The 20297-nt window shown below is 42.3% G+C and overlaps 1 protein-coding gene across 1 annotated transcript in view; it reads right to left on the bottom strand.

Annotated features, from left to right (window-relative positions):
• Positions 1-11219, bottom strand: part of LOC147869119 (GroES-like zinc-binding alcohol dehydrogenase family protein) — a 28460-nt gene extending 17241 nt beyond the window's left edge. The window contains exons 1-4 of the mRNA XM_087326599.1: positions 10943-11219; positions 8695-8922; positions 8289-8362; positions 7242-7401 (exon numbers count right to left, since the gene is read on the bottom strand). Coding sequence (XP_087182725.1) covers positions 7242-7401; positions 8289-8362; positions 8695-8922; positions 10943-11158 — 678 coding nt within the window. The 5' untranslated portion in view covers positions 11159-11219. The remainder of the gene's footprint in view (positions 1-7241; positions 7402-8288; positions 8363-8694; positions 8923-10942) is intronic.
• Positions 11220-20297: the final 9078 nt, after the last annotated feature.

The raw sequence follows: 20297 nt of genomic DNA, 5'->3' as shown, positions 1-20297 counted from the left end.
GTCTCTCTTTTCTTCTATGCAATCATCTATCTTCTTGCCCTTTCCTTTCTCTTTCTTCCATTTGAAACAATCACGTTTAAAGTGACCCTTTTTGCCACAATGATGGCATTCTACATTTTTACCACATGATTTACTACGGCCATAACTATCAGATTTGCCTCTCTGTTGTGACCTACCCCTTGTATGCAACGCACTAGACTTAGTTGATGCATTGTTTTGCAAGACTCATCTCTTCCAAGAGTAGAGAACTCTCTACATCGGCATAAAGAAGCATCGCATTTGAATTGTTCATAGCAGTCCTGAAAGTATCCCAACTTTCTGGCAAGGTGCAAAATAAAAACGTGGCCTTAAACTCATCATCAATGATGAATTTCAAGGTAACCAGCTGGCTGAAAATGGAATTGAACTCACTCAGGAGAGTGGACATGGGTGTGCCCTCTGTCATGCGCAAATCCATAAGTTCCTTAAGCCAATAAACTTTGCTAGCTACCATCTTCTATGTTAGAGACATAAACTAATGTAAGCATTAGATAAGGATAGAATATAGATCTAGATAGATAGGAAGGAGAGAGAGAAAGAAGGGTGCCGATCCACCCGACCACCCTTGAGTGAAGGGATCGAGACGGACTCGAGCCTCGATCGGCGTCCCATACCACCGTCGTGGCGTCGAGTCGTACCTAGTGCTGGCGCGCTCGCTACAAGAGTTGACCCACCACAATTAAGTCTCGACGTAGTCAACAAGATGATCAAATGAGGGTAGCTAGGCCTCTTATTTATAGCGATACCCAAGGCCCCCAACCATGTTCACACTTGGCCTAATGGGTTGTCTCAATCCCGAGGATTAAAAGTAATCCTCCCCTTCTTTACACTCTCGTTTAACCCTCACATTTATCTATGTATATAGAATACTACGGTAAATTCTAACCACGGGATATTATATGGTCATGCCCGTAACATACTCCCCCTCTTTAAAACATTGCACTCTTGCAATGGAAAGTTAGGGAAGTTAGTTCTGAGAGTATTTTCGTGTTCCCATGTGGCATCTTTTATTAATTTATTCATCCATTTTATTTTAAATTCTCGAATTTCTTTAGTACGTAATTTTTTTGTTTTAACATCGAGAATTCTTTCTGGTACATGTGGTTTAGAAGATAATTCTTTAGAAGTAACCAGAGTTTCAGTTGTAACTGTATTGTCGCCAGAACCTAGAAGTTCTTTTAAACGACTCACATGAAAAACTGGATGAATTTCAACACTATCGGGAAGAGCGAGACGGTAGGCCGATGACCCAATGCGTTTGAGGACTGTAAAAGGTCCACAAAACCATGGGGCTAACTTAGAGCACTTACCCTTAAACAATGTCTTAGAATTGTGAGGTACACCTAAAAATACCTTCTGTCCAGGGTTGAATACACGAGGTTGCCTATGATGATCGGCATAAAAACACACTTTATCTTGAGCTATTTTTATATTATCTCGTGCAATATGCAACATATCTTGCATATCCCAAAGAAAGTTTTGCGTACTTCACAACTCATCATGACGTATATTAACATCAATCGGGGCTCGTGGCTGAAAACCATACATCAACATAAAAGGACTATATCCCGTCGATGTATGCTTGGAGCTATTATAAGCAAACTCCAAAATTGGGAGATAACGTTCCCATTTTATTGGTTTTGCACCAACATATGCTCGAAGCATGTCCTCAATAATTTGATTTACTCGTTCTATCTGTCCATCAGATTGAGGATGATCAGTGGAACTCATGCTCAACATAGTTTCTAACTTCTTAAAGACTTGCGTCCAAAAGTCACTAGTAAACTTTGGATCTCGATCACTCACGATATCCATCGGTAACCGATAAAAATGAAATAACTCGTCAACGAATTGGTAAGCCAATTCAGGAGCTGTTACCGTGGTTTTAATAGTAATAAATCTGGCCATTTTGGTTAGTCTATCAACCACAACCCAGATGGCATCATGACCTTTTTGGGTGCGAGGAAGGCTAACAATAAAATCCATGGATATACTTTCCCACTTATTATTGGGAATGTCTAAGGGATGTAAAAGTCCTCCGACTTTAAGTCGCTCGGCTTTGTTAACCTAACATTGGTAACATTTAGTCACATAGCTATATATGTCAGGGCGCATCTTAGGCCAATAGAATTGAGTGGAGATGAGAACGAGTGTGCGATGTATTCCAAGGTGCCCTGCTGAGGGTGCATCATGGCATTCAAAAAGAATTCATTACATGGAAGTCCACTTCCTCTAGATAAGTATCAATAGAAATTCCTAATGAATGAATTGCCCCATTGATGCATTGTACTCTTCCATCAACCAAGTGCACCGTATAGGTGTGATGACTTACGGTGGGTTGGATTCCTAATATCTGAACCAAACGATCATTCACAAAGTTGTGTAAGTTTCCCGAATCAAACAAAAATTGTACGGTAGATACATTGATATACCCGTTTGCACGTAGTAAATCATTGGGACCCAACAATACATATTGAGGGAAAGAACATTGACAATTAATTAAATGATGTATATAGACCTGAAGGACATTAGGAATCTGACCTTTATGGTCTACAACTTTAGCTTTGTTGTCGTGCTCTTTCCGTTGGAGCTTTCGACCTTGCTCTTTTGTATGACCCTTCTTTTTGCAGAATACGCAAAAAGGATGTTGTCGCTTACAATCACGATCGATGAATTCGTTGGGTGTCGCGTTTCCCAGCGAATTGCAATTGCTTAGTCCCGGGCGCTTCATTGGGTTCGTTGTGGTCCTTCGAAGTGCGTTGATAGCGAAGAACTATTTCAACGGCCTCTTCGAAGGATTTTGGATCCTTATCGTGCACTATCCAGTGATAGTCCGAATTCGGGATGCCATTGACAAAACAAGCTATTAACCAATTGTCCCCTTCTAGACCTGATTTTTGGATTTGGGTTCTAGCATGGTGGACATAGTCTTCTAGCGAGGAAAACTTCCTGCTAGAGAGGTTCATTAAAGCTTGAGCTGCCTCGGTTCGAGAGGGAGGTTGTAGAAATTGGCCCTTAAAAACTGTGACAAAATCTGTCCAAGTATCAGGCAATTTCCCCAAAGTTTGGAGCCCTCGCCACCAGGCGGCAGCCTTACCCCCTAATTCTCGGCCGACATATGCAATATTCGTACCATCTGGCATGGGATAGAGCTCAAAATGAGACTCCCATCGGCCCAACCACGTGCAGATTGCTTCTTCAATTCTTTCTTTTTTTCTTCCCGTAAATGGCTTAACGACAAACAATGGTTCACCTTGTCACTCATCAGGTCTATTAGTCTCACGTTGTAAACTAATGACACGTGCCTCGAGAGCACTTTGAGATTGCCGAATTTCGGTCATCTGTTGAGCGGTGAAACTAAGGTATTGGCTTATTTGCGAAAAATACATCTCAATGGACATTTGTCCAAGAGGATTCCCTTGAGTTCCTTCCGCTTGAGCGGATGACATCGGGTCGTTATTTTGAGCCATTAAATGATTATTTTTGGAAAAAATTAGAATAAGGTCAGAGAGATGGTCATAACATCATGTCGTGATGTAAACATATCATGGGCAAACATTAATCAATATCATGATCTCGCGTCAATACCCCTCTAGACGTATGAGATGAGGTTCAAGATCAGGTTACTATAGTAACACAAAGGTGTTTTAAAAACCATGGGGGTGACAAGTAAATGTCTTTCCCTGATCTCTATATCGATTTTTTCATGGCAGCTCCCCGAGGCTCAACCATATATGTTCGCGCCATGAATAGTTTATACACGAAAAAAATGTTAACAATAAATTATGTTTCGGTGCCCACATGTGTGGTTTCGGCTCTTTAAGTCTTATTACGAGGACCCCGAAGTGCACTTAGACCTTAAGTCTAAACATGTGTTATAGTCATATGTATCAACGATGTTGTATGGTCTTGGTCATATTTGAACTCGAGACCTCGAGAACAAATACATTAAACAGTTGAGCCAACCAAGTAGGTTACTCTTCTTAAATGTTTAATATTTCATGCGTATAAGAGATATGCAATATATGTTTTTTTTAAAAGAAACATATATGTCAAGAGTCCTTATTTCCCCCTCGTTTACCACAAAATATGTTGGTACGTTACCTAACCTCAAGTCTCGTAATTACGATGGCATACGCCAAAGTGCAACCTAATGGTCAAGCCAAATGAGCCCTCTTTTCGTAGTAGGCCCACGTGGCCCATCACATGGTTACGTCATTACGAATGTCTCTCGTAAGAATGATTTCATGGTGGCATCATATCCATGTAATGAGGGAGGGATGTTGGATATGTGTGTCATAGGAGCGACCTCACATGAAGTGGGCCAAGCCCTACGTACTCAACATCATTATGGCTATAGGCATTTCCTTACATAACGAAATATCGAAGTCACCAACGGGGATTTCAACAATAAAGTAATCTTCTGCAACAAGATGTTGTAGCACTACTTTTTCCATACCGCAAAGTTATGTGCACCGTCAAGCTTCTTGATGTGCATAAGGTGGCTACTGTCACTACTGTTAGTCATGATTTCTTAGCCCAAATGGAGGACCAAACCTGCTCTGCAGAAAAGGGACTTGCTCTGTAGAAAACATGACCTACTCTGCAAAAAAAAAAAGACTTGTTCTGCAAAAAAACGTGATCTGCTCTGTAGAAAAAAAAAGACTTGCTCTGCAAAAAACCCTAAACCCTGCTCTGATACCAGTTTGAAGGGCAGCACGAGGATTAGGGTTTAGGTCAACCAAAGAGGGAGAGAGAGAGACAGAGATACACGCTGTCTTGGGTACAAAGAGTGTACCACTTTTTTGGTTTTTAGATATTATGTATATACAAGTGAAAAATGTGCTACGAGTGCATTCACACTCGTGCACTAATAAAAGGCACAATGGCCCTTTACTCCCAACAGGAAGTGCACATGGTTATGTATATACAAGTGAAAAATGTGCTACGAGTGCATTCACACTCGTGCACTAATAAAAGGCACGATGGCCCTTTACTCCCAACAGGAAGTGCACATGGATTTATGATATATGATGGTTTGTCAAAATAGCCCTAATCAGATGCATTCACTTGTTGGAACCCAAAAGGAGGTGCAAGCACAATCCTAGTAGACCTACTAGCTTGGTAGCAGATCACACATATCTACCCTTTGTGGTGAAGGATGGATGCACAAAGGATGTATATAGTAAAATACCGATTTACTCGGCAGATAGTTGATGTGTATAGTTTTGGAGTATACAATGGCATTCTAGGTTTGGATCCTTTCACACCCCTAGAAGAAGTCACACAAGATTATCAAAGTCATTGCATAAATCAGCCACAAAGGCTTTTCTCCACACAACTGGCACTGCATCTACACCTGAAAGTGTCCTACAAAATAGTTGGCATGATGAGGAATGTCATGATACAAGGAAATGATTGCAAGGCGAAGTAACTTGGGGAATTTGTACACGCAAACAAGAAATAGAAACCTTCCAACACCTCGTAAGGAAGAAGATATCATATTTGGGTAAATTTGAAATCATTTGTTCCCAAGACTATAAAGTAAAAGAGCATGGAAAATGTTTAATTGAGAGGCAACCAACAACATAAATGGCCTTCCCTGAGGTGTGGCATGAATATGCAAAGATACTATATGTTATCCCCAGAAAGCCCTCACTCCCCCACCCAAATAACACGCCCACGTGAATCTATCTGTTTTACTTCACAAAATGTAAGAAACACCATGGATCCTTTACAATTTTGAAAGGCCCAGCAAGATCATCAAGGATTGGCAGTTGGGCACTTTATCTATGCCAGTGACATGTTGCTCTTGTTGATAGCAGACATCCTTAATGGAGCTATGTGAGATGGTTTCCCGAGTAACTGGACAGAACATACTAGTGTGCCATTCAAGAGTGGAGACCCCATAAGGCCGAGAAATAATGGAAAATCATGATTGGCCATTAATTGGCTAAACTATAGGGTTCACTCCTAGAGTAATAATTGGGTATATGGGTAGAAAGGAATGGCTACCGTTCAAGAAGACAAGTAGACTTTCTAAAGAGGTTCACAACTTTGGATCACATAGGTACCCTCGGAACCCTTATTGAGGAGGACAAAACCCATAAAAAGAGGATTTACTACTACTTTGAGAATTTCCTAAAAAAGCCTTTGACATTGTAGCACGTGCTCAGCTCATGCAGTAGCTAGAAGCCCTTGGCATCCCCATAAATATGCATTGGGGAATCTATGCATTGTATGATTCTGTGTCAAGAAAAGCAATTGGAGTAAACAAGGATGCAAACTATCACCTCTCTTTAGTCTCTACATAGATGAGGTATCACATTATATTGGGAGATTCAGCCATTTGGGAGTATGCCTAGCATGTATAGCCACACAAATATTACTTTATGCTGATGACACTATGTTGATCCCTGACTCTCCGGAGGGACTAAAATGGCTAGGAATAACATTCATAGGGCCTCGGTTCTCCTTACAAAAGGCTCTGCATGTGCTCAATTTTCCCATCAATGTGCAGCCATTGTGCTCTTGAAAGACAATGTGCATCCATATAGTTCCAAAAACCACAAATTATAATGTGGCTATTTGATACACTTGTCACACCGACTCTTTTCTATGGAGTAGAAACCTGGGAACCGAGTCTTTGCAAGGAAAATAACTAGAAAGATATCGAGAGACATTTCATCTCAATGATTGCCCAAATGATAGGTAGCAACACATTAGTGTCCCATGCTATAATCCACACAGATATAGAAGCAGCCCCAATAATCACTGAGGAATTATTCCAATCAGTGACTGGCATCCAACTACTTTGGGAGTTCCCTAAAAGGGGGTACCCAAGGTTGACACTTGTGTCATCAAAACAACTTTCTGAACACAGATATAATCATTGTTGGTATGCTAAAACACAACAATGGCTCAAGTTGCATGCCATAAGGAATTAAGGCATTACCCCTATTCCAATATAGCTTACACACCCCCCTTTCTCGCACACAAAACACATACCTTACTTAATCTATTCTGCTACATAGAACTATATTTTCTAGTTCTTTACATTTTTACATATTGTTCGCACTCAAGAATTTAAACAAGAAACTATCACAGTATATTGTTCATATTTTTCGGAAGTATATTTCTGAAATTTTTCTTTTTTCTTGTCACTAACTTGAGGAATCCAAGCAACATTGTTTAAGAGATACCTCAGAAGTGTAGTCTACAGTGGACTCTGCACCTGCATCCCTAGTACGGTCCATGCTACGCTTTCCACAAGTACATGTAACATGGCAACCCATTGCCTTCGCAAGTTGTATTGCAGCTAGGCCTACAGCACCTCCACCTCCTAAAATCAACACTCTTTGCCTGCAGTAAAATCAATGCCCAAGGTATTAAGTGTTTCAAGGCAAAAGAAAATAAGAAACTTACAGGTGACGTCTAAATTACGAGATGTGATGTCAATAAGAACATGGTCCTATGCCATGCTATGAATTTTAGATAGCAATAAACCAAGAAACCAAGTATACAAGTTGGTCTTGCAAGGCACTTTCCTTCAATTCCTTTTCCCTTTTGAAAGATCAACTCTTTAATATTAATAGCTTATATGCACATCTGGTTTGTTTTTGGTGATAATGTAAACTTTTTGCAAGAGAGAATAATATCTTCTTGATGTTGGTGACTATTCTCACTCTTCTCTCCCCTTGTCAGTTGGGACGCACCATAATCTTCTTTATGTAGGTGACTATTCACACTCTTCTCTCTACTTACAATTTCTAACTTTTACATCTACGATTTAGGATTTTCTATTTACCGTCAATGTTGACAATGATGTGTTAGGCAGATATTCTGATGATTTGGAATATGGAATCTGTGTGCCTTCGCTGTATATCTGAAATTAGGGTTTTGTCACATCTAGAAAATTCTGTTGTTTTAACCGCTATAGATTTTTGCAGTATTCCACTCTGTCAGGATTACGTTACAAGTGTGATGCGTCTTTTGTTGAACAATATTTTAACCCCATACTAACTTCTGTTTTCAAATAAAAGATAATGAAACCCCTGAGAGAACACGTGCTTTTGGACCGACCAATATTGAAATTATAATAGTGTCACTAGATTCCAAATATAAGGATTCACAAACATCTAAATTTATTGAACTAAATTGATCAACATATTTTGTAAATACACAATATTTCTGGTATAAGAAATAAAAGGTTTATTTATGAGAAATACAATGAAAAAACTCAAAAGTACCCTTCTTTTATTGCAGCTGTGCCTTTCAAAGCTCTCCATGCTGTCAAGGCAGCAAAGGGAATTGCCGATGCTTCCTTCAAACACCACAAAAACACACGTTTTTTAGATTTTACCAGTCTGCAAGGTAAATGTCATTTAAAAACCTTATAAAAAATCTCCGAAATACCCAATTTTTTCTCTATTTTCCCAATAACCCTAGGTCCACCTTCTCTTGAGCAATTATATGCACTATTTGAGTGATTGTATGGTCAACATGTTCACCTTTTCCTTGTTTTCAGGGTTAATGAGGGCATTTGGGAGGAAATGGAAAATTCATGGTATTTGGGAAAATAAAGAAAAACCCGAGGTTATTTCATCCCAAAACATAGTATACAGTGAAAAACCTGATTAGAATACTGAATGATACCATATGAGTTAAAGATGCCGGTTTAGCGACAAGTTGGTCTTCAGCCAGAATTGCAAAGTCAGAATAAGTGCCCCTCACAGCTGTTGGATGTAGAGCCCCATATACTTCCTCTCCAATTTGAAAATCTTTCACAGAGTTCCCCGTAGAGACTATTACTCCACTAACATCACGCCCAAGAATCAATGGTAGCAATGGTTCAAATAACGAACGCCCATAGCCCTCCCTTATCTAGCCAGATGAATCCACAATTTCAGTTTGCCTATTTCCATCTACGCCAAATATTTACTTTTACAAATCTTATATTTATGGGATCGATCTTCAAAACCCTCCCTTATCTTGCAAAATGAGTAATCCACATCTCAATTTTCTTATTTCCTGTTTAAACCAAATCCTTAATTTCATAATCCTACATTTAAGTAGTTAATATGAATAGCTCTTACTGAACTCGCCAAGTGAACAGATAATTCAAATTGTGGATTACACTAAACCAATATTTCAAAATGAGTAATCCACATCTCAATTTTCTTATTTCCTGTTTAAACAAAATCCTTAATTTCATAATCCTACATTTAAGTAGTTAATAGGAATAGCCTTTACTTAACTAACCAAGTGAACAGAATTCAAATTGTGGATTACACTAAACCAATATTTCAAAATGAGTAATCCACATCTCAATTTTCTTATTTCCTGTTTAAACCAAATCCTTAATTTCATAATCCTACATTTACGTAGTTAATATGAATAGCCCTTACTTAACTAGCCAAGTGAACAAATAATTCAAATTGTGGATTACACTAAACCAATATTTCAAAATGAGTAATCCACATCTCAATTTTCTTATTTCCTGTTTAAACAAAATTCTTAATTTCATAATCCTACATTTAAGTGGTCAATATGAATAGCCTTTACTTAACTAGCCAAGTGAACAGATAATTCAAATTGTGGATTACACCAAACCAATATGTATTTCTCTTTTACAAATGTTACATTTAGCTAATTCATCTAAAAAAATCTTGTAGCATGGAGGTGTACAAACTATCAGTCCACTACATCACATGCAAGAAAAAACCAGTGATTCAGATAACCAATTTCCATGGCCCTCTCTTATACAGCCAAATGAATCCATAACTTGACTAGCAGATCTCCATTCTGAACCAGAATTTCTACTTTAATAAATTTTAATAATCTGTCAAAGCTATAGCCAAGTTAAGCTGGATTTGAATTCTAAACCATAGTTTTACTGTAACAAATCTTATACTTAAGCGATTAATATTTATAGCACTCTCTTATCTTATCTAGGCAAAATAATCCATATTTCAATTTCCTATTTCCAATGTGAACAAAATCCTACTTCTCCAATTTGTATAAGAGATTACCATTTCCTTGCTAATTCAGACTTCAACACTACAAATCTTACACTTAAATAATTAATCTAAAAAATTCATGATGCTAGAGACTTTTACCCCCTAGAAATGCAATATTATCTAATTCAAACTTCAATGCCAAAAATCCTACACTTAACTAATTACCGTTAAAACAATTCATGATGCTAGAGACTTTTACCCCTAGAAATTCAATATCATCTAATTTAGACTTCAATACTACAAATCTTACACTTAACTAATTAATCTAAAAATGTTATGATGCTAGTGACTTTTCACCCCTAGAAATGCAATATAATCAAGATGCAAATTTCAGTAAAGACAACACTGCTGAGATCTTAAAAGATCCTCGAGTAATCAAAACCATTGTGTTTCAAGGTTTTCCAAATTTTATGATCTCAAATTTTTGCTGCACACAAGCATATCAAACATAAAATCTTGTACAGTATTGTACATAAATATTATACAAATGCATACAAAAATATTATATATACATGGATATAGTGGTGCAATGCTTCTTTTTTTAATGCAATTTCTATTGCATTAATTTTAAAAGTTAACTCTTGCTAAGATTTTTTTTTAATGAAATTCTTATCACATTTTATTTTACAAAGCTCAACAATAATTGGTTTTCAAGACAAGCAAATGATATATATGCATGTTATTTCAAACCAACGAGTCAAATGAAGAGCGTATTGTTGAAAATAATAAGCGTTAAGCCTGAAAACCAAAGAACCAAAGGAGCGAATCACAGAAACCAAATCAAATCTATCAAGTGCTGAAAATGTGCCAATTCATGAAATCTCTAAACACGATTAGTCAGAAAAACAAAAGGCAGAAAGAACCCGGATAGACATAGAACTTACCCTAACATCAAGAGGATTGACAGACACGGATTTAGTTGCGAGAAGAACTTCGTGTGTAGAGAGCTCTGGAAGCTTTTCATCGTTTCTGAGTTCGAGGACGTCAGGACCTCCGAATCGGGGAAGAATGATGGCTCTGCAAACACTGCTGAAAGGTCGGCAGTGGCGATGGCGATGGAAGCTCCGTCTCAACAGAAAAGAATCGAAGAAGAATGTCATTTTTTCTGGCGAGAAAGAAAGAAGCACGTAGGCCGGACAGGATAGTACAGAGAGAGAGAGAGAGAGAGAGAGAGAGAAATAAATAAAACCCCAGAGTCCAGAACCCCACGTTCCCTTCTTTTTTTGTCGATATGAACGTGACATAGACGGGCGTCGGGAGGTTATCGATCATGTGTAACTTTTTTGTACATACATATATTATAAATGAAGACTTGTTCACAATATGTTCAGTTCGGCTTGAGCCCAAACCGTGCCCATTGCTACTAATTACTAATAACTTATAATGTCTCACATACACACACGTATGTAATTGCACTCAATGTTATGAGTTGACATCATCGCCAAGAGTCATAATGCACAAACTACTAGCACTTGTCTTACTAATATATTTTCGATGGAACTCTTCGAAAGGTGTTGAGCATTAACAAGATTTTTGGTGGGTTCCCCAACTCCACTCAGTGAGCGCGTAACCTAATCAATCCACAATGTGACGAGGTTTTATTGTAGGCAACCTTCAAAATGCCTTCAACCTCATACTCGAAACCCTTAGCAAGTTGAACCAAAGGTGGGGAAGGATTGAGACTATTCGGATAAGTGTTGGATGCATAGGGCTCCAAAAGCAACATATAGAACATTCGGTAAAGATGAATAAGTGAGGAGAGATCTAGACATTATGTAACGTCATTCGGCTAGCCAGAGATCATGAAGAAGTTAGGGATTTGATCATTTTTTATAAAAAGGAACTTTATAAATAATGTTTTCTTAGATTCATTAAAACAATTTGTTTGAGGATTTGGAACTCACCTATTCTTTTCAAGAGTATTTTTGTTTTGCTTTTGGAGCATTCCACTATCCGTATGGGCATGGATATTTCTATTTGGCTTGATGATTTGTGCATTGATAATAAAATAGGGATGACAAGTTTTTTTAGAAAGAAACTTATTTAACATTAAGTCAGGGAATATGTATAAATGTACAAGACAAATAATTCATCCACTTGGTTTGGTATAGCGGAATTGGGCATATAGGGATTCAATGAGAAATGGATCTTATTAAAATTGAAATACATACCGGATTTCCCGATTTATTGATAGAAGAACATCAGTCTAAAGATTTATCAGCTGAGTCAATTGGAGAAGTCGAATGTCAGATTGGCTAGGAGCCTACAAGTCATTTGAGGCTTATACTCCTATTTTAGAAATAGGAATATTTTAGGTAGTTAGTGTCAGTAGCTCTTTTATGAGCATTGAAGTACTAGTCAGTACTTCTATGCTAGCCGATTGGCTTACCCAGAGTCGGACAAAGGTGAAAAGGAGTCGGAGTCGAAGTCCAAGAGTATGAACAAGAGTCGGAATGTGAAAGGACAGAATTAGAATATAATGTAACTTTGCCAAGTATAAAAATTAAAGTAATATTAGGAAATAGAACGATTTGGTATAACTGTAGGTTCTTGCCAAACAAGGCAAGTGTAAATCTTGGAGGGAGACTCTCAAGTCACCTATAAAAAGGGAGCGAGAGCATTGTATTTTCTAAAAACGAAGGTGCGGAAGCATTAGACAACCGGCTTAGCCGGATAGCAACAGAGAGAGAGAGAGAGAGAGAGAGAGATTAACACACAAAAGGTATGCAGAAGAGACAGAGAAAGAGCAGAACAACTTAAATCTATTATCAACAACTCTGTAAAAATCTCTGTACATACAACGTGCTCAACAACACTATTTATACAAGTCCTAAGAGGACTGACAAAAGTACAGTGTACTTCAATGCTCACACGAGCGTTTGACACTAACTATGAGACATTAACTACCTAGTAGTCTAGGCTGCTACTAGGCTTCCAGTTACTGCTTGATCCGGCTAACCGGCTCCCCGGCTCCCCAGCTCACCCACCGGCTCACTTGCTCACCGGCTCATCCTTTCGAATGCCGATCCGGCTCAGGCTTATTCAGCCAATCCAAATACGGTTGAGCTTGCCGCTCAACACTCCCCCTCAAGCTCAACGTGAGGTCGGATCGTAGTGTTAGTCTCCATGGCAGTCGGTCCTTCCACCCTGCTCCTTCAGGCGTCACTCCGCCTCGCTCGCGCTCCTCGTCCGGTCCGTTCCCGTTTGCCGCGACCCTTCTTATTCTGCGCACCTCGACCTCCTCGGTCGGCTTGTCTGCTCAACAGGCCCAATTTAAGCTCCCTCGCTATTGTGACTTCGATGCATGCCGATTCGCCCATTCCTTCGTGTTGGCGTCAACTTTTGCAGTCTTCTCGTCCTCTTGGCCTTGAATTGATTCGGTTCTTTTGAATCCTTCTGTTGAACTGAATCAACTGTCTCTGATTCATTCCAGCTCTTGTCCAAATCAGTCGCTCCCGATTCGTCTTTCGGCTCTAGGCCCTTCACCACATCAGACCATGTCCGGGTCTTGGCCTTCTTCTTCCAGTCGGCTCTGTCCTTCTTGACTCTGCCGCCGTTGCCGCTTGTTCCGACTTGTTCGGATGTGTCAACTTCCTTTGTCAACTCAACTCCTTTCTTCTTCTTGTCTCTCCCTTTGTCGGTTCTTCCCTCACTGGCACAATCGGCAGTTTCTTTGCCTTTGCCCGTTCCGATGTCTTTGCCCGTTCTCCCCCTCAAGTGTGGCACGTCGAGATGCTGAACACCAAGCATTTTGGTGAAGTGCTGCAACTTGTCCGATCTGAGCGGCTTCATGAAGATGTCGGCAACTTGCCGATCCGTATGAACATACCAAAGTTCGACTTCACCGCTTAGGACCCGCTCACGCACGAAGTGGTAATGCACTTCTATGTGCTTTGTGCGAGCATGGAATATGGGGTTCTTGGCGAGCTGCATGCTGCTTATGTTGTCGCAATAGATCAAGATCGGGGTTAGCACCTCGATCCGCAGGTCTTGCAGCAGTCACCGAAGCCAAATGGCTTCACAGATGGCAATGGTAGTGCCTCGGTATTCAACCTCAATGCTCGAAAGGGCCACTATTGGCTGCTTTTTGCTGCTCCTCGTAACAACCGTGCTACCAAGGGAAAACATATATTAGAGGTGGATCGGTGATCCGATGCATCGCCGGCCCAGTCGGCATTGGTGTAGCCAACTAGCTCTTCGGTCATACAATGCTAGTATAACAATCCTCAATCTTTCGTGCCGCTCACATTTGCACAAAAGGTGCTCCACGGTCGGCTTCTGCATATATTGGCTGATCACGCCGACCGGATAACTGATGTCGGGTCGGGTGATTGTCAAATATATAAGGCTTCCGACGATTTGTTGGAACCGTTTCTCATCGCAGGCTGGTCTGGAGTCGGGACAGAGCTTTTGGTTCCGGTCTAGAGGTGTGGAGATCGGTCGGCATTCCGTCATGCCGAACTTGTACAATATATTCAACACATAGTGTCTTTGTAAGAGCAATATGCCGTCGGGGGTTCGGATCACCTTGATCCCAAGGGAATAGTGAAGGTCCCCCAGGTCCTTCATCTCAAATGCGTCTGACAGCTGGGACTTGACTCGGCTGATTTCATCGAGTCCGGGTCCGGTGATGACTAGATCATCAACATACAACAAGATGCAAACCAGACCGTCTGAACCTTACTGGATGAACAACGAAGAATCGGACTTGGAGGACGCAAACCCCATCTTACGCAACTGGTGCGTGATCTTCGCATTCCAAGCTCGGGGGGCTTGCTTCAAGCCATAAAGTGACTTCTTCAGCCGGCATACCGCCGACTTGTTCATCTCCGATTGGAAACTGGGGGGTTGGGTCATAAAGACCTCTTCTTCAAGATCGCCTTGAAGAAATGCATTCTTCACGTTGTCATGGAGAATACCGTCCCTAGGCGGAATCAGAGATTAATGTGCGCGAACTGGCCCTTATACGTCGGCTCAAGTTTTGTTGTAATATATACATTTAGGCACAAGTCGGCTGATGTGAATATCCTAGGTAGCACGCATTTAGACTCGAGTGGCAATGCCGAGCATCCATGCGGAGGTGCTCAAGGTACGGGCTGAGAGCCAGACCTGGGAAGAATTTGAAGGTCGACTCCTTGAGAAATATGGGCTTGATGACGCGCTTCAGCTATCGAAGCGAGACTTCATGGAATGGGTGGAGACCCCCCCGAAAAGGGGAGAAACGCGTCGGTGCTCCTCCGGGAGTTTGAAGAACTCTTTGCGCATCTTTTGGCGCTAGACCGGACCGTACTGGACACAAGTCGTGTCCTATTGTTTGTTAAATCAGTGGACGTGAGGGACCGGGAGCAAGTGGGCCTCCTGCGGGAGACCGACGATGGGTTGACGGCCGATTGGGCCGTGGTGAAGAGAGTCTGCGGCCGTTTCAACAAACGGCAAGATTGGGTCGATAAAGGCACGGCGGGGGCAAGCTCTGTTGCGGCAAGTAAGCTCGAGGTACCCCTACCGACACGAAGGGAGGAGACCCAAGATTGGCTAGACACCGGCTCGACTTCGACCAACGTGGTCAAAGGCCCGTCCGGAGGTGCGGCTCTGGAGGAGCTAACTCAGATGGTGAGGGACCTCCAGATTGCACATGCATGGAGGGACAATGGCGAACAAGCCCGTGACCAAAGGCCTTCGGCCGGGCATCAGTGCTTATGGTGCGACGCGGTCGGCCACGCCCGGAAGGACAACGGGGATTTCGTTGAAGTGATAAGGTCTAACGTTGTGTACCTGTGGAATGGGCGTGCGTGTACACGTTAGAGAAACCAGGAGGACCCTGGAATTGAATGTTGGACGAGGGGGAATGGAGCGGCTGATGGAAGAAGCGGCGGCTCGCCACGTGGAGACTGTCCACTACTCGGCGGCGGCAGGAATCCGGGTCGAGCGACGAAGTCCAGAAGACGAAGAACTCTGGGTTCTGGCCGTTGATGCTAGAAGGCCTCGCTGGCATACGATTGAGGAAAGAGGAAGCGGACCGCGCGGAAAGACGGGTCCGGGAGGTAACCGGGTGGAGTGACCCTGTTGAAGAAAAGACGGGCTTCGTAGAGGGTGACGATGCCGATGAGGGTAGGGCAGATGCGATACCTGGTGCTGGCACGGGAGGACCTGACAAACCAGGTGGAAGGTCGAGCACTGACGAACAAAACGATCGCGAGCGTATGCTGATTTCTGATCGAAGAGGTGGTATGCCAGTACGGGTGCGTAGGAAAGATCATAGCCGACCATAGAGAACTAGACACACAAGAGGTTGAAGAGTTGTATGACTGGCTAGGGGTTGAACTCTCGCTCACCATGGCGTACAATCCGGAGGCGAACGGAAAGGTGGAATGCGGACACGAGCTGATCGTCAAAGCGTTAGTGCGGGCAGGTGGAGGCCAAGTCGGAAATTGGCCGCGACTCTTACCCTATGCGTTGTGGGCCGACCGAACTACGCACAGTTCGGTAACCGGGTTCATGCCAACGGAGTTGATGTACGGGCAGAAGCCGGTCATGCCAATGGAGCGAACGATCTCCTCATGGGCTGTGGTGGACTGGAAAGACGAGATGAGCCGGGAGGAGTTGTTAGCGGCGCGGATCCGGCAGCTCGAGCAAAGACCGGAGGATGTGGAACGGTGGTTGAGTAGTTGTGTTTAGCTGGTGTGAGAGTGCGGCTAATGAAGGTGATAGCCTTTTCTTGCCCGTGGCAATTAGCTTGCAAGAGGACGGCTCCTAACCCATGGTTTGATGTGTCTGTCTGCAAAGTGAATGGTTGGTCAAAGTGTGGATGGGCGAGCAACCCCCATTCCTAGACCATGGTTTTGGGGTGACAAAACCTAACTTCGCAAGGAGGATCCCTAATGAATGACACACCTTTCTTCAAGAGTTGGTAGAGGGAAAAGTGACCAAGGAGAGGTTCGTGAAAAGGTGATCATGCCCAAAAAATGTTGCAATGATTTTATTGAGGTGGGGTTGGGGTAATCGGTGATGGCTACCACCTTTTGCAATGTCCATATGGATTCCATCACTAGACATGATGAAGCCAAGAAAATGGAGTCTAGGGCTTCCCCATCGACACTTCTTCCATTGGAGTTGCACGTTATGTTTAGTTATGCAAGCGAGGACTTCGGCGAGAGTTTGTAGAAGGTCCTCCCAAGTGTCTGTGTGAATAAGGATGTCATTGAGATAAACGAGGACACCTTTGCTGATAAGGGCGGTGAAGATGGAGTTTTCCATGCATTAGAATGTGCTGCCGGCATCCCACAGGCCGAGCGACATGCGCGTGAATTGGAATACCCCGCGATGTGTGCGGAATGCGGTCTTGTGGGTGTTAGAAGGCTTTACGGGGATTCGCCAATATCTCGAGGCTAAGACTAGGGAGGTGAAATAATGAGAGCCACTGATTTGATCCAAGGGGTTGTCCATGCAAGGGAGCGGATAGAGGTCTTGGATAGTCACTTTGTTGAGAGTCCTGAAGTCGATGCAAAAGCGGAAGGTGCAATCATCCTTCTTGACTAGGTGGGGTTCCAAAACCTAATCACAGGTGGAAGGAATGATAATACCTTTGGTGAGCATGTCGGTGACGGCAACATCAATACGATCGTGGTCAAGGGGGGAACGTCGGCGGGTAGCCATGTGGATCGGAGTGGCTTCACCGGTATGAATGGCTTGTTGTATCGGGAAAGAGATAGTAGGAGCATGCGTGGGTTGGAGGGTTAGTGACGGAAAACGAGCTAATAATTGGCGCATGGAGACCAATGGATCCTTTGGACTAAGGGCCACCTGGACTTGGCTAAGGTGGGGGATAGGGGAGCTATTGTGTAGAAGGGGGATAGCGGGAGCATGTGGGACAAGAAGTTTATGGGCATCAAAATCAATCACAACGTGACGCTTGAGGAACCAATCACAACCTAAGGTCAGGGTAAAGAGTTGGTGGGGCAAGACATAAAAGTGGTGTGAGAAGGTCAGAGTTCCTAAGGTGAAGGTGCTCTGGACTTGCGTGCAAGAGTGGTAACGATGTTTGATCGCCAAAAAGGACTTGGATGGAAGGAGCGGTGGATGTGGGGCGACCTATATGGTGAACTAAGGCGGTGCTAATGGAAGAGATACTACTACCAGAGTTTAACAAGATGGTGTGGGTGTAGTGATTAATGGTGGCGAGAGCGGTACATACCTGCGAACTGGAAGAGACAGACGCTTGGATGTGGAAGGCTAGCTCTTCCATCAGTACCCCGGAAACTCAGGCAACGATGCCGCGTCATCCATAGTTATCTAGACTTGTTGCTTCTCAGACTGTTGTTGCAATTTCCGGTAGTGACGTCGGACGTGTCCATAATTGTTGCAATAGAAACACTTTGGGCGCCCTTGGGCATCGCGATTGGGAAGGTTGTGGCGAGCCTACAATTGTATGTTTTGGACATCAATGTCCATGGGGGCCGCCAACGTGGTTGGGAGTCAAATAACGTACAAGCTTCAATGAATTGGGCAATGAGGATGGCGTCGTTGACTGTCTTGGGACCTTGGTCCCGAGCGCGACGAGTGATGTCATGGCGCAAACGGGGCCATAAAAAGAAAAGCTTCACATGCTCGAGCATGGTAGTGTCAGCACGAACGAGGAGTTGATTGAGGCGAACACCAAATTGGCCCACGGGTTCGTGTGCTTGTTGCCGCAACATTTCGAGTTGTTGTAACACCGTTTTGGCCGAATTTTGATGGGCAAAGTTTTGCACGAGGAGATCTCGGAGGACCACCCAGTTCTCTATCAGGTCGCTTGATTGTTGGACGTACCAGGTGGCGACGACATTTTCAACGAACTTCCAAAGCTTTGTGCTCGTCAGACCATCGGTGGTAGCTGGAGATCATCTCAAAGTGGTCCAACTAGGCTAAGACATCCTCGGAAGGCAAGCTGGAGAAGGTCTTTCGGTGGACGTTGAAATTTGACCGATCTTGAGTGTGGTCATTGTTAGCGAAGAGGAAGGAGAGCATAGCTTGATTTGTGTGGTTGATTTGAAGCATGAAGTTGGAGAGGAGTTGGAGGAGCTGCTCTATTTGGAAAGGGGGTGGTCGTTCGTGAGGTTGCGAGAACTCGGGCTCCATCGAGGTATCGATGTTTGAGGCAACGGAAGGGAATTGGGATGCCATGAACTAAGTGGTAATGGCTAAAATTTTACCTCGCTTCTCCACCAATTATGTGAAATGCACATAAAAGGAAACCAAACCAGCTTGCCTAGATTCTTACTTATCGTTCAATTTATAGAAGATACAAAGGTACCCATTTTGGGCCAGCCTAGCTACATGCGTCCCAAAAGGTTGTGCGAAAGGGTGGTGTGTTAAGAGGCATGCACTCGCATGAAAGGGACACCACAATATAAAATATGTTTGTAAGAATGTGTAATGTATATATATGTAACATGTAATGTTATGTATGTTATATATATATATGTATGTCAATATATATGGTTGATTCTAATATGTAATGTATATATGTATGTGTATGTACATATTTACATATGGTAATATATATTTGTACATATATTTATGTTTAGTCAGAATGCATGTATAAATGGGTATAATGTATGTATATACATATTCATGGATGTAATGTTTGAATGTAGGTATATATGGATGCATGCATGTATATGTATGTATGTATGCTACTCCAAATTTGAGTATTGTTTGCATAATATATTCTTTACTATCTCATTAAAATATCTAATATTTCATGGGCTTATATAAAATTGTTTTCCAGCATAATTGATAATACCCTTATGTAAATATATTTTCAAATATTTATTAATACCCTTATATATATATTCTATATGTCACCGATTAATTTAAACCCCTTCCGTGGGTAGCTGTGTTTACTAGCTCTGGAGATTTTGGAAATGGATTAGGAAGTCGGAAATGGGTTCATGGTCATACTATCGAATCGACTAGAATTGACTAATAATTTCTTGTTGTGGAACGTGTCAATGGAACATGCGAAGGAACACCGTTCGTAGTTGTTCGAAAGTCGTAATCATGGCCAAGTTGACCTGTGAATGTTGCCTTGCCGCCTTGCCGTCGAGAGTGAGCCCGAACTCTGCGATTTCCGACGTGTTGGCATCATCTTTCACTTGTTGTTGCTACACGTGGTTGGCTTGCCACATGTTGAGGAATGACCTCACACGTGCCTCTGCATCAGGTTCACCATTTTAATGGGGATACGAAAACGTCATGTTG

Source organism: Azolla caroliniana, unplaced genomic scaffold (genome assembly GCF_043228905.1).
Source record: "Azolla caroliniana isolate FFs.n. ecotype wild unplaced genomic scaffold, voAzoCaro1.0.p SCAF_1, whole genome shotgun sequence".
Classification (NCBI taxonomy): domain Eukaryota; kingdom Viridiplantae; phylum Streptophyta; class Polypodiopsida; order Salviniales; family Salviniaceae; genus Azolla; species Azolla caroliniana.
The sequence above is the reverse complement of the archived record's forward strand: the minus strand, read 5'-3'. Positions and strand labels throughout refer to the sequence as shown.